This window comes from Corylus avellana, chromosome 9 (genome assembly GCF_965113065.1).
Source record: "Corylus avellana chromosome 9, dhCorAvel1.hap1.2, whole genome shotgun sequence".
In the NCBI taxonomy this organism is placed as follows: domain Eukaryota; kingdom Viridiplantae; phylum Streptophyta; class Magnoliopsida; order Fagales; family Betulaceae; genus Corylus; species Corylus avellana.
The window spans coordinates 16523658-16536683 of record NC_142498.1 but is presented as its reverse complement, the minus strand read 5'-3'; the positions used below and the strand labels follow the sequence as shown (position 1 = coordinate 16536683).

General features: G+C 37.8%; 2 protein-coding genes and 1 pseudogene across 3 annotated transcripts; 2 read left to right on the top strand and 1 right to left on the bottom strand.

Moving 5' to 3' along the window:
* Positions 1–2382: 2382 nt before the first annotated feature.
* On the bottom strand, positions 2383–3516 carry LOC132191127 (putative EG45-like domain containing protein 1 pseudogene; annotated as a pseudogene).
* A 2460-nt stretch (positions 3517–5976) lies between these two features.
* LOC132190317 (RING/U-box superfamily protein) lies at positions 5977–10611 on the top strand. Of its 2 annotated transcripts, none has more exons than XM_088510500.1 (2): positions 5977–6615; positions 8936–10611. In XM_088510500.1, the coding sequence occupies exon 1, from the start codon at positions 6065–6067 to the stop codon at positions 6599–6601; it is 537 nt and encodes a 178-aa protein (XP_088366626.1). In that variant the 5' UTR covers positions 5977–6064; the 3' UTR covers positions 6602–6615; positions 8936–10611. The 2 variants fall into 2 exon arrangements, with proteins under 2 accessions (XP_088366626.1, XP_088366625.1); XM_088510499.1 differs by lacking the exon at positions 8936–10611 and adding an exon at positions 7443–7763.
* A 1135-nt stretch (positions 10612–11746) lies between these two features.
* On the top strand, positions 11747–13026 carry LOC132190981 (uncharacterized). Its single transcript, XM_059606004.2, has one exon. The coding sequence runs from the start codon at positions 11888–11890 to the stop codon at positions 12824–12826; it is 939 nt and encodes a 312-aa protein (XP_059461987.2). The 5' UTR covers positions 11747–11887; the 3' UTR covers positions 12827–13026.

Below are 13026 nucleotides of genomic sequence, written 5' to 3'. Positions count from 1 at the left end.
ATCTTGGTGCCTTAGCTCTTGCCTCCAATCCCGTTTATCATGCCCAGACAAAGCATATTGAAGTGGATTACCATTTTATCCGCGAGAAAGTTCTCAATAAAGATATCTCAGTGCGCTACTTGTCCACTCATGACCAACTCGCTGATATCTTCACCAAAGGTCTCACCTCCTCTCGTTTCCTTTTTCTCCGTGACAAGCTTATGGTGCTTAGCTCCCCCATCAGCTTGCGGGGGGCTGTAAGCAAGTACACTATGATACCAACTCCTGGTCCAGACACACAACACCAATCACGGGATCCCACGACAACTGTATAATGTTCAACGTGTTACTCTTCTCTAATAGCTATAAGGAGATTCTCCTCCAACGGCTATATGGAACTTATTTCCTTGTGAGCTCTACCTGATGGCTCCTTCCATATATTGCACAATGCGCATCACAATATCTATTCATATGTACATATATCCGTTCTTTTCATATGTATATACGGTCATAACTAGTTCCCATGTATGAGCACTTGTCATTTATAATGTAAGACCAACACTATAATCGTATATTATAAATAAGACAACATGGACCTCCAAAATATTCAAGGGAGCATCCATTTATTTTCAGGTTGCACCACATGATGGGCAACAATCAACGATTGTAGCAGAAAAGGCTTGAAGATCAGTTACACAGATTTGGCACAAGGTCTGTAGCCCCAATGTAAGAACACATAATATAAAACGTAATAATAAGAAATAACGGAAATAATCATAAAGATTAAGTTGGTTCGGCTTATAACTTACATCTACACATTAAAGCCTTAATACGTTCATATTTTCTTAATTAATTTGAGAATTATATAAAAAGCTTATTTATATGCCAATAACCATACCCTCTTCACACTTTAAGAAATGTGGGACAATCCCACTTACATATTCTCAAACACCCAAAGCATTTCAACATAATCTGTTTCCCACATACTTCACTTTTGTTCCATATGGCATTGCTTGCCATATCTACAAAGATACCATCGTCTTGGTATCTGAAACATGCAGAGACTGCCAAAAGACCATCACAATTCACAATTACTTATCAACTCTCTCAAAATCGCTATAAGCAAACAGCTTTTAATTAATTCCCACCATTATTCTTCATATTGTTGAAGCACCGGTCGGATAGCAACGGCAATAGGCCGGCGATCCTGTAACACGGGACTACGGCTTTGAGTATCTCCACCTATGAAGATAATAAGTCTTCATAAACTGCATCTTAGGCTGCACACGTGTGGCTTCTCCACTAGGGGCATTTTGGGAAGGAATAAGCATAAGTGATCATGTGCGCGTCACGTGATCACATTTTCGTCAGACGGCTGTAACTAACGGATAGGTTGAATTGAAAAAAGTTTAAACTTTGGTGGGGTGCATTATAAAAATTAAAACTTTGGAGATCGAATTGAAAATCGGCTCAAACTTTGAGGGGTAAAGTATAATTAACCCTAAAATATTAGTCATACCTAAAATATTTTTCATTGACTAAGAAAAATAACTTTAACGAGGTGTAAAGTAATTTACGTTTTTCATTTGTGTAAATCATTTTTTGCCGCTCTCCTGTACTTCTAAATTGTCAATTATGGAAAAACTTCTTATGAGACTTAGGGCATGTTTGAGTGTGCGTTTAAGGGACTTGAAAATGTGTTTAACACCCAAAAAGTTTGCTTGAAGAAAATAGTACTTGTTTGGTAAAAAAAATTGAAAGCGCTTTTAAGGGTCAAAAAAAAAAAAAAAAAACGCACTTTTGGCAAAAGCTTAAAAATAAAAACTTTTACCAAAACACGCTTTTTGATTTAGAAGTTCTATTTCTCAAATACAATCTCAAACATGTTTTTACTTGCCCTAACAGATCTAGGTTGTCCGAACATTTTCCCCAAGTAGGTAGACCCGATAATTAGTGGAACTCATAATTTGGGTCCTCTCACAATTGTATGTCCAAATTACAAGCAATCCGAATAAACAATTATACTAAATCTCAATCTTGCCCTTGAAAGCCGTTTATTTTTACACACTTCCTTTCTTTCTTTGCGGCTCATCTTCATCGTTTATCTTTATCTTCCCTCAAATTACATAAAAATATAAGAAATGTTTGACGACCTTTTACGAGCCAAATGTCAAAAAAAATGTTTTTTGAATTATATTTAGCATTGCATAGATTCAGCTAACAATAACCTTTTTTAATTTTTTTAAAAAAAACGTATTTTGTATAACTAAAAATAATCCAAAAGTCCCTTCAATTTCTTTTATTCATTGTCAGACCACTGCTTTTATTTTTTTTTCATTAATAGAATAGCAAAAAAGTACACACTTTTGTGCTATGGTAGCACTAGAGTGAAAGTTAGGCACATCAACGATAATCAATGTTGATAATTCCAGCCACAGGATCAGCAATCTTGGAAAACGCTTCTCGTGACAAATCGAGGGTTGATGGGCATCCGGGACAGTGATCCACAATCTTCAGAGTCACGCTGCCACCCTTGCAAGGATGCGGTACAGCGTTCCGGGCTCCCGTACATCTAACGGTGTAAAATTTGCCACATGCAGCCCCACCATTCCATATAGCGTCTCCGGCTGCCGCGATCATCACCCCATTGTATTGGTTGCCGTAGCATGCGGAAGCTGGCAAAAAAGACACATGATAATGACAATTGGGTTAGCGTGGCAATATTCATATGTTCTACATATTTGAGTAAGGGAAAGGTTTTAAATTATATTTTTATTTTATAATTACCTTACAATATTGATTTATTGTTGTATGAGCAATTAGATGTGCTCTCAACGCTTACAAACACAAGAGTTGAATAATTTTTTGACTGATTTATTTTATTCCATAGTAATACAATATTTAAAGAACGTAATACAATGAAACCCACATGAATAGGACTTACATCGGTCTAACTCATGACTCAACAACCTAACTCGCTGTCGAGGTCAAGAAGACTCCTAAAAGAGATAAACTTAATCCTACCCAAAAAACAACGTAAAAGAGATAAACATAATCTAACATGAACAATGGTTAAAAAGATATGCTTTTACCCACACTACAATAGTAAACCAATAAAGTCCTAAAGGGATAGTCCAATCGGCTGGAAACCATGCCTTATAAAATAGAAGTCACTAGTTCGAATCTGCTCTCCTCATCTTATATGGACATATAAGAAAATGGTAAACCAATAAAACAACTATTGATCAACTAAACAATCCAAACAATTTTTTGCAATGTCCACTCCTCCATTATATGGCAATTACCAAAAAAAAAACACTAGATAATTCGCTAAATACATGTACACATGCATTTCTTTATCACTATATTATGACGTATTTAAATCTCGTATAATGTTTTATAGGGCAACTTAACCAAATCTATTTAAAAATACTTACGAACATAGCTTGTGTAGAAGGTGGCAATTCCAGGGACTGCTGAAGCTGCCGAGAGAAAGCTTGCAATGATGCCTACCAAAATGAAGCTATGCATCTCCATGAGCACACTATCTTGTGGCACCAAAAACTACTACTTAATTTCTACTCTTTCTTTTAGAATATTACTGTTAATATATTGATAGAACTTGTGATATGCAACTCCTATATATATAACATGTTTAAAAATCATAAGTGGTGGTCATACTAATTTAGCTTTAGAAAAATTGTTGTGATGTTACCAACATACTTTTATTTTTTAACTAATGGTCATACTATTTTTATGGTTTCTAATCTTCAAAACTTTCTTACTATTTGTTATAGACATTCACGAGCTTTACATTTTTTTACCGTTGGATCATTATCAAATTTTATGACTTGAAATTCAACTATCTTCATGAGTTTTAATGGAAAAGTAGACGTACTCTTCCGTTTGTCTCCGTTAGTCATTAACAATTTCATGGGTTTTAATTCTTTAACTGTTTTGACCGTTAGTCTTTGGACAAGGTTTTATATGGCAAACTAGACCTAGGTTCAACATGACCCATGCACATATTGCACATATATAAAGTTCTATGATCTTACATGTTAATGATCACATGTAAGAGAAAATATGAGACACTTCACTCTATGTAAACTAGAATATGAGTAAAGCTTACGATAGGGTGGAGCGAGATTTTCTAGAGGATTTGAAGAGAATGATAGAGTTTGCCTATAGATGGATTTGCCTTATTATGAATTGTGCACAATGTTGTTATTGTAAATGGCGGACTAGTGGGCAATGAGCTAGCTTTGGGCTCTCTTCTTGAGCATGCAGATAGGAAATGAAAATCAATGGGTGTCCCTACTTCCAAAAAGGGGCCAGACTTGATCACATTTTTTTCTTCCGTTGATGATAGTTAGTTACTTGGTTTTTTTTTTTTTTTTTTTCAACGCAAATATATTACAATGAGGCAGACTCTCTATCCTTCGTCCTTAGGGGTTGCTGAAGATGTATGAAAATGCGTCAGGACAGAAACCAGGGACGGAGCCAGCCTTGAGAATGGGCAGGGGCCATGGCTGAAAAAAATTTAATGGGCAGGGGCCCATTAGCAAAAAAAAATTAACCATAAAAAAATTGTTTTTACCTTAAAAAAAAAAAAAAAATTGTCATTTGGGGGGCCCTGGCCCCAGCCAGTCCCCACCTTCCTCCGTCCCTGACAGAAACTTAATAGAGCAAAAACCTCAATCATTTTTAACAAGAGTACAAATTGGGAGGATAGAGATTGAATATTCAAAATTTTTGGTATCTCGACAAGGCAAAGATATGGTAAGTATTTGGAACTGTTAGCTTTAGTTGGTAAATCAAAATCAAAGGCATTCAAGAGTACAAAAGACATGTTCTCAAGGGGTAGCTCAATCGATTGAGGATCATGCCTTTTGAAGCAGAGGTCACTAATTCGAATCCCTCTCCCCCTTTTGTGTGGACATGTCAATTTTTTTTTTTTTTTTTATAAAAAAAAAAGTATATAAAAGACCAGGTGTGGAAGAGGCTAAAAATGAGGGTGACGGATCCTCTTCCATTGAAATGGAAGGGATCCATTTAGTTACTTTTAAGGGGGCAATTTTGTCATTTTACATAAATGAGATATTGTTGAAAGTGGTGGTCAAAGTCATTAATTCCTAGATATAGCATGATTGTCTTTTTTTTACTCAAAAAGTAATATTATAAGGAAAACTAGAATCTTTTTAAAGTCCTCCTAAATTTGACGTTGTTGCTAGGTAGGAATGATATGTTGAATTATTTATTTCAAGCTAATTTTTAACGTAAACATTTATTGATGTAATCTTCAAAGGTGAATTTCCTCATGGTTATACAAACCATTCAAAATCTAGCTCTACCTATAAAATGGAGAGTTTTCCTTTTTTTTTTTTTTTTTTTTTAAAAAAAAAAAAAACAGAAAAGATATAAGAATATTTTCGAAAAGAATCAATAATTTTTACAAAATACCTTAAATAAACCAAACCCAAAAATTCTATCGAATTTCTAATTATTTACATTCTTCAAAATTCAAATTCTCAAACGACGTCACGTTTTTAAGATATACGATTACGTTCATTTTATTGTAGATATAAATTTAATGTATTTAACCGTATATATGATTTAAATATTTCTAAAAACATATTAATGTCAAATTTATATACATCATTAATTAAGTACCTAAACTTTAAATCATAATCATTAAATAGTAATCTCTCACCATGAAAAAAGGTTCTATTGAGAAAATTTTTGATCGTATTTTGGAAATTATCTCGGATATTATTTCTATAGAAGGTTGTGCTTAGTGTTGATTTGCTATCAATAATAATCCCTCTATTTCTTTATAATAATTAAAAAAAAAAAAAACCCATTAAATAGTATTACTCCATTTTAAAGCTTTGATTAGCAAAATTCTGTAATTAAGAAGTGGTCAGAAAAAATTAAGGTGACGATAGCGTCTAAAGAGATAGATATTTTCCTATCTGGTCCACATCTCTATGCTTTCTCTCTCTCTTCTCTCACAAATATCACAGACAGCCCCCTGTTTTTTCTCCTTAATTTTTCTCTGATCTCTAACCGTCCGAGAATCTCAATGCCTCCTCATCACGACTACAACAACCAAACGCCGGCGGTGGTACCACCACCATTAAAAGCAAATCCAAAGGTCCTGTCGCTCCTCCTGAAGGCCATCATCATGATCCTCCTCACCTCCCTCTTCTTCCTCTTCCTAGGGCTCGCCTCCGCCGCCTTGCTCCTCCTCCACCTCTCCCTCTCCTCCCACCGCCAGAACCACCGCCGCTCTTCTCTTCCCTCCACCACCCCATCTTCTGGGCTCCCCCCCAAGGACCTTAACGCGCTCCCCCACTTCAGATTGAAGAAGGACGTCCGGAAGTACGGCGCCCTAGAAGGAGACGAATGCGTGGTCTGCCTCGACGCCTTCAGGGACGGCCAGTGCTGCAGGCAGCTCGCCGCGTGCGGTCACGTCTTCCACAAGAGGTGCGTGGACTCGTGGCTCCTCAAGGTCGCCGCCTGCCCGATTTGCCGGGCTCGTGTTCGATTAAATGCGGCAACTAAGGGTTTGATGTTGGGTATGGAGGACGAGGATAAGCAGTCGTGGGGGGTTTGGTAGGGCTTGTAATTATTGTAAGTTCTGGAAACTTAAGAGATTTTGTACCAAATGTGATTTCTTTTTCGCTTTTTTTTTTTTCCTCCGCTTAATGTATAGTTTCAGATATAATTTGTTGATATGTTTGTTTTGATTTTTATTTGCTTTTGTGCTCGATTCTTTTAATTTTTCCTATGATGGGTTTTCTTTGGTTGCTGAGAAAATGCAAATTGAGATTAGAAAGTTAAGTTCTTATCACTAGATTGTCGTTGTTTAGCACCAAGTTAAGCTATAAAGCTCTATTAGGGTGAAAGAACTCCTTTTTGCCATATGTTCCTCAAGTCCTTTGTCATGTAGAATGCATGGGGAAAACTTGGGTGCTGCACGTTGGAGCCTTTAAAGCTGTATTTGGATCTAGGAAAGCACAAGGAAAAGAATAGGTGAAAAGAAAGTTTTGTATGGCTTAAGAAATCGGGTGCCTTTCTTGGGCAAGTTTGCAATTTTTCTTTCTATTCCGTCGTGTCACGAGGATTCAAACGGAGGGCAATTGGTTTGATGACTGCCAGTGTCTGTTTCTCTGAATTTTTTTTGTTCTTTTTTGAAACTGTTGTTTCCACATTGAGGCATTTTACGTTTATATTCGGTTCACTATTAAAGAAAACAAAAGAAAAGGGAAGGCAAAGTTTAATCAAACATGTTTAAGCTTTGCATAGTATTTATATAGGAATTACATTTATATATGAGATTTTGCTGAGGGAAAGAATAAAGAAGGAGAATAAGTTCTTTGTCGATCGGTTACATTAATTACTTGGCTTGATTACGGATATTGGCTTCAAGGTGTTCTTACATGTTTTCTGTGAACCAGGTGCAAGCATCATAGGTCTTTCCTTGAGCATTTCTGGGGAAATGATTGGTGTGAGTCTTCTCAAGTGTATCATGTGTTCCAATTAAAGTACGATGACTAAGGTTGACAAAAATAGATGGGCACATTGGGCAGGGTAATGGGTTTGACTGAGGGTAATTTGCTCAGAAGTAGGAAACTTAACTTGAGAAGTTTACTGTCCAAAATAGAAACTTTGAAAGCCTATAGTTTAGGTTATTGCAATTTTGATCCATGTATTTATATATTTGACTTACTTATCTCTGCAAGTGTAAGTCTGGTTTTTAATAAGAATGGCTAACAAACATTCAATATCATTGTCCATGAGATAAAGCTAGTCCAGTGTAGTGTAGGGATCCTTTTTTGGAGTAGCGTTGTGCATGATGAGTTATTCTTCTAAATAAACTTTGCAAAACGTTCTTCTACAGAAGCATAGTGCATTACTCCTGCTATTGATTGAAAGAAACACTAGTCTGCAAAAGCTAATATATATTTGAATTGCAATGTTGTTCTTTTGTTGTGTATGTGATAAGAGCTTAGTTAAGGATATTCTAGTAACCAATATTTATCCTGGTAGTTTTCTGGCTTTATATGGTGTTAGTAGTGAATATATGTGTTCATGGAGTTTGTGAGGATTAGGAACTCTGGCTGAAGAGATTAACTTGCCAAACTTTCTTTCTCGACTGCCAATTTGAAACGTGGATAAAGTTTGTGATTTTTCCGTGCCATTGGAATTTTATTGAATCTGTGAATATGTAGTTTAAGCATGTTTTTCTTTGTAATGCTTTCATTTGATTAAGTCCACAGATTCTTTGATGGGATACTGAACTCTGGTATTTTCTCAAGAATTCAGTATATAAGTAATACATACTGAACTCTGTGTTTGTTTTTGGTAAGTTATGAGACAATAGCCAACTATATTGGATGTGGGAATTTTGGTTATTATGCAGTGTCATTAAGTAGAGAGAATGTACTGTTCCTAGATAGTTTCTTTTCCTAGACTGCTAATGATTTGAAATGCCATAACATTTGTTGCCCTATAATGCAGGAATATTGGATCATTAGTGTGGATAGAATGTATGGTAGTTGTTTTAGATATGTAAATGGGTTGAATTAGGACCAGATTGATGGACCAAGTCCAGTTTATTAAGGATTACTAAGCTTTGTGTGATCTTTGTATTTGTTGATGGTATCTTTTGATTTCTCTTTTCTAATTGCTTCTCTTAACTGGCTGAATTTTTTATTCCATTGAATCACAGACGACCAGTGGTACTTGTTTTTAAACTGTCTTCTGGCACAAGAACAAATACTGGACAATATTTTCTTTCTTTATGTTCGATATTTTTCAAGCTGGAAAGATTTGGTTGTCCAAGGATTGTAGAAATTGAGAAAATGTTTTATTTGCATTAAATGGCTCCTTATCTTTTAAGAATGCTGATTTCTATTTTCTGAGTGAGAATATTGATACTCTTTCTAAGGTCGAAGATGATGGCTTATGCTGAACCGGTCAAGTTTTTGTGCTTGTGGAATTTTTGAGCTTTGGTAGCATGGACGGTTAGCGTTGTGCATGTCTGCATCATATCTGCACAGAGTCCCAACAGATCGTTGCGACAATAGCTGTATCAAAATTAATTTTGTGGAACCCAGGAGGTGATGGAGACCAAGGTGGAACTTGTGGCCCTAAAAAATGATGTGGCTTTGTGATAAATTACTATTGAATTTTGATTCAATGGTAATTTTTAAAGTTACATCATTTTTAGGGAGACACAAGAAGGGTATTTACTAGGGAAGGATGCACCAAGCAATCTTCCAAAACAAGAGCTTGAGCTGATCCTGGATTCAATAAAATTTTATTGAATTAAGACTGCCGTGTTGATTGAGAAAGTGGTCTGCAAGATGAGATGGGTAGATTAGGGGTAGTGAGATAAATGTTAAGGTAACAATACCCTCAGCAAAGGCAGGGTCGAACAGAGAACAGACCAGATTGTCATTCCAGCTTTTGGATTGGGGATGAAAAAGGTCGGCAACCAGAGTGATATCAGCGGGGCACACAAACGAGTCAGTGAAAGGAAATCAAGATTCGTTCCGGATGTCAAGAGCGGCCATCATTGCACAAAGAAGCAACACACCAAGCTCCAAGAGATTACTTGGTCTTTACTCTTTAGGATACTGCTGTTGGCAAAAGGATCTACAATGACTTCATGGCTACCTTCTAGAGAAGTGTTTTGCAAGAAAGGGAAAGGGGTAGAGGGGCTCACCGGTGGGATTAAGTGAAACCACTCTCAAGCCCAAGTTAGCTAGAGAACGGTAAAAGGGTATTTTGGGAGAATTTAGCCAAGGGTCAAATTGCATACTTGAGAGGTTCACCTAGCCTCTTTATATAGGCTAACGTCCTCTTAGAGTTTGAGGGTCCCCTGCCAAAATATTGTTACCTAACGTGGAGATTCTTTTCCTCAATCTCTTAGGAGGGGCATCATGGTGGGCGTATAGTTAGTTGAGTTGGCAGGAGGGTAGAATCGGTTGCTTTGGTGACACATTATTGGTGAAGGTGCACTTGGATCCTAGTAGTTGGTTGGGCTTGTGGGCTGTCAAACTATTTCATTGTTGGGTCCTTAAAGACATGTGATTCTTCGTACCTTTAGAGGTTGGCTAGGCTTTTTTGTGGATGGACTCTCTCAAGCCTCGTCAATTTTTAAGTTCTCTAATAGCCTCTCAATGATTAGTGTGTCCATGAAAATTTGAAATGAGAGCTTTGGGCTCGTTAGTAGGCTTTTCTAGGGCCTGCCAGTATCCAAGCTCTTCAGGAGCCCTTAATTCTCTTGGATAATTGGTGTGTCAATCAATTCATTAGAATTTGAAACGAGTGTTTCGAGCCTATTGTTCTTTCAAAGCTTGTCGGTTGATCTTCAGAAGCGACAAATTGGGTGCTCGTGCTTCAAAGTGATAGCAGCTTGGCTTTGAAGAGATTATATCATAAATGCATGATCTTACGAAACATTGAAGGGTGATATGTCATGATACTTAATCTCGAGAACCAACGTGACTAATGGCAATATGATTGCTTTGCTTTAGTCATGCCAAAGGTCACACTAATTTATGTACTAATCGCTTCATGAGTGACACATGGCAGGAATGTGTCAATTGAAGGACAATTTTGAATAGTGACCATTTGGTTGTCCATGGCAACCCCTACATTTTTTTAAAGAAAAAAAAAAAAAAAAAAAAAGCTATAAAGTAGTACATTCATATGAAATGGACCCCCAACTGCTAAAATGTTGACCCTCTTTGTTCATATAGCCTTTGAATAAGAGGCTATATGAAGAACTTGTCCTCTTTGGAAACGTAGACTAAAAGGCCAATCAACTAATTTTTCATATTTTCCTTTTTAAAACCGAGGCCTAAGAAAATTGTTTTTTAAAAAAAGGCTAATAACCAAAAAGCTAACTCTTCATAAAAGTGACAGCCCCTCGAATAATCTAGCTTTATTATTATTATTATTATTATTATTTTTTTTTTTTTTTAACCTTGCTCCTTCCATGCTCACTAAATAGCTCAAAATAAAAAATTCTTCTAAGTAGGATTACTAATTTTTTATACGATTTGCGAATTCGACATAAAATTAAAGGCTTCAGGTTAAAGAGTTTGACCTGTTTAATTAAATGAGTCGGGTTAAAGTTGACCTATATAATTTTATATCAATGCCTCAACACGACCCGAATCTAAGATAATGGCTGGCAATTGTTGACATGATCCATAAATCGGACACAAATTCAATATAAAATTATAGAGTTATAATTGAAGGGTTTTGATTTGTTTAATTAAATGAGTCAGATTAAGGTCAACCTATATAATTTTATACACATGCATTGACGCAATCTAAACTTCACACGTGAGCAGAGCAGAAATTGTGGCACCTACATTCCAGCTGCTTAGAGTTTTGCCTACGTAATTATTTGCTGTACCCGTTTGTGAGATTTGGGTTGGTTGAATAGTTGTGTCAATCAAATTTTCCAATACAATAACCTTCAAAAAGTGAAGGAGTGTATGAAAACTTCATTCATTCGTTAAATGCCGTCTGCCTTGAATCTTGAGTCATTTTATAAGCTCTCATTTTGGATCTAAGCATGCATTGTAATCTGATGATATTTTCTCGTATTTTATCTACTCTACTCTCTGTAAACAACACTAAATATGTAATTAAATCTACATTTTGGAAAACTAAACGACATTTCTTAATATTATTATTTATCCTTTTAGGAAACATTTGAGTCTCTTGGCTGTCACCAGACCTCCCTGTCTCTCTAGCACTCTCCGCCGTAGTTGGGTTATAATACATTTTCAGCAATAGAAAGCTCCGATGGAGGCATTTGGGTAAACCCTTGAATGCCCATTGACCCAACCACCACGGAGAGAGCCGAGAAAAGAGAACAATGTCCGAAAGGGACGATCTTCTCTCCCAACCCCCCACCTGTTCTCCCCCTCTCTCCACCCTCCTTATTTCCCTCAAAATTTTCCTCAGAAACAAACTACTTTTCCTTTCCCTATTTGCCCTCACCACACTCCCCCTCTCCTTCCTCCTCGTCTCCCTCTCCCATTCCTCACTCCCCTTCAAGTCCCACGTCCTCCACCTGGAAGCCGTCGCCCACCTCTCCTCCACGCGCTTCGAGGCCCGCCACGTCTGGAAGGACTCACGCGCCCACGCCCTCTCCCTCCTCAAACTCAAGGTCCTCTTCTTCCTCCCCTCCTATTTCCTCTCCCTCCTCGCCGCCGTCACCGCCGTCAACTCCACCGCCTCCTCCTGCCACGCGGCCCGCCCCACCCTCCTCACGGCGTTCACCGCCGTCAAGCTGACATGGAAGAGGCCCTTCGTCACCACCATCCTCATCTACGCCCTCTCGCTCTTGTACGCCCCGGTCCCGAGCGTGTTAGCCCCTCTAACCGGATCGCCAGGGTCCGAGTTTCTGGTGCTTGCAATCGGGTCGTGTTTCGAGATTTACTTGATGGCGGTTCTGAGCCTCGGTCTCGTGGTGTCGATCGTGGAGGAGAGGCTCGGCTGGGATGCCATTCGTGTCGGCTCGGGTATAATGGCGGGCAGGAGATTGTCCGGGTGGGCGCTGTCGGGTTTGTTCGTGTTGGTATCGGGCGCGATCTCGAGAGATCTGCAGAGGATGATGGACGGTCTGGATTCGCCTTTAGAGTCAACGACATCGACGGTGATGATGGTAGCGACGGGGGTTAAAGATAAAGTGGGGTTAATCTTTTTGTATGGGATAGTTGTGCTTTGGAGTTACATTGTTACCACAGTTTTTTACTGCGAGTGTAGAAAGCGACACGTAGGTAGGGGTGAAGATGAGAGCGTAACAGTTTAGACATGTAATTTTTTATTTTTATTTTGTTTTGGGCAGGTGGTGAAGTTACTTTTTTCAATTCTTTTTAAGCCAATGGAGCATTTTGTTGCTTGCAATGACATTTTCGTGATTTTCTTTGGGGTTTGATATTTTAATGTATTATGGGCCTAATTTGCATAGTTCTACGGAAACTGGATTCTGTGGGCTACAAAGCTGGCTTT

Bases quoted from the DNA above. Each gene is read 5' to 3' on its own strand.
- LOC132190981 (XM_059606004.2), top strand. From the start codon at position 11,888: ATGTCCGAAAGGGACGATCTTCTCTCCCAACCCCCCACCTGTTCTCCC.
- LOC132190317 (XM_088510500.1), top strand. From the start codon at position 6,065: ATGCCTCCTCATCACGACTACAACAACCAAACGCCGGCGGTGGTACCA.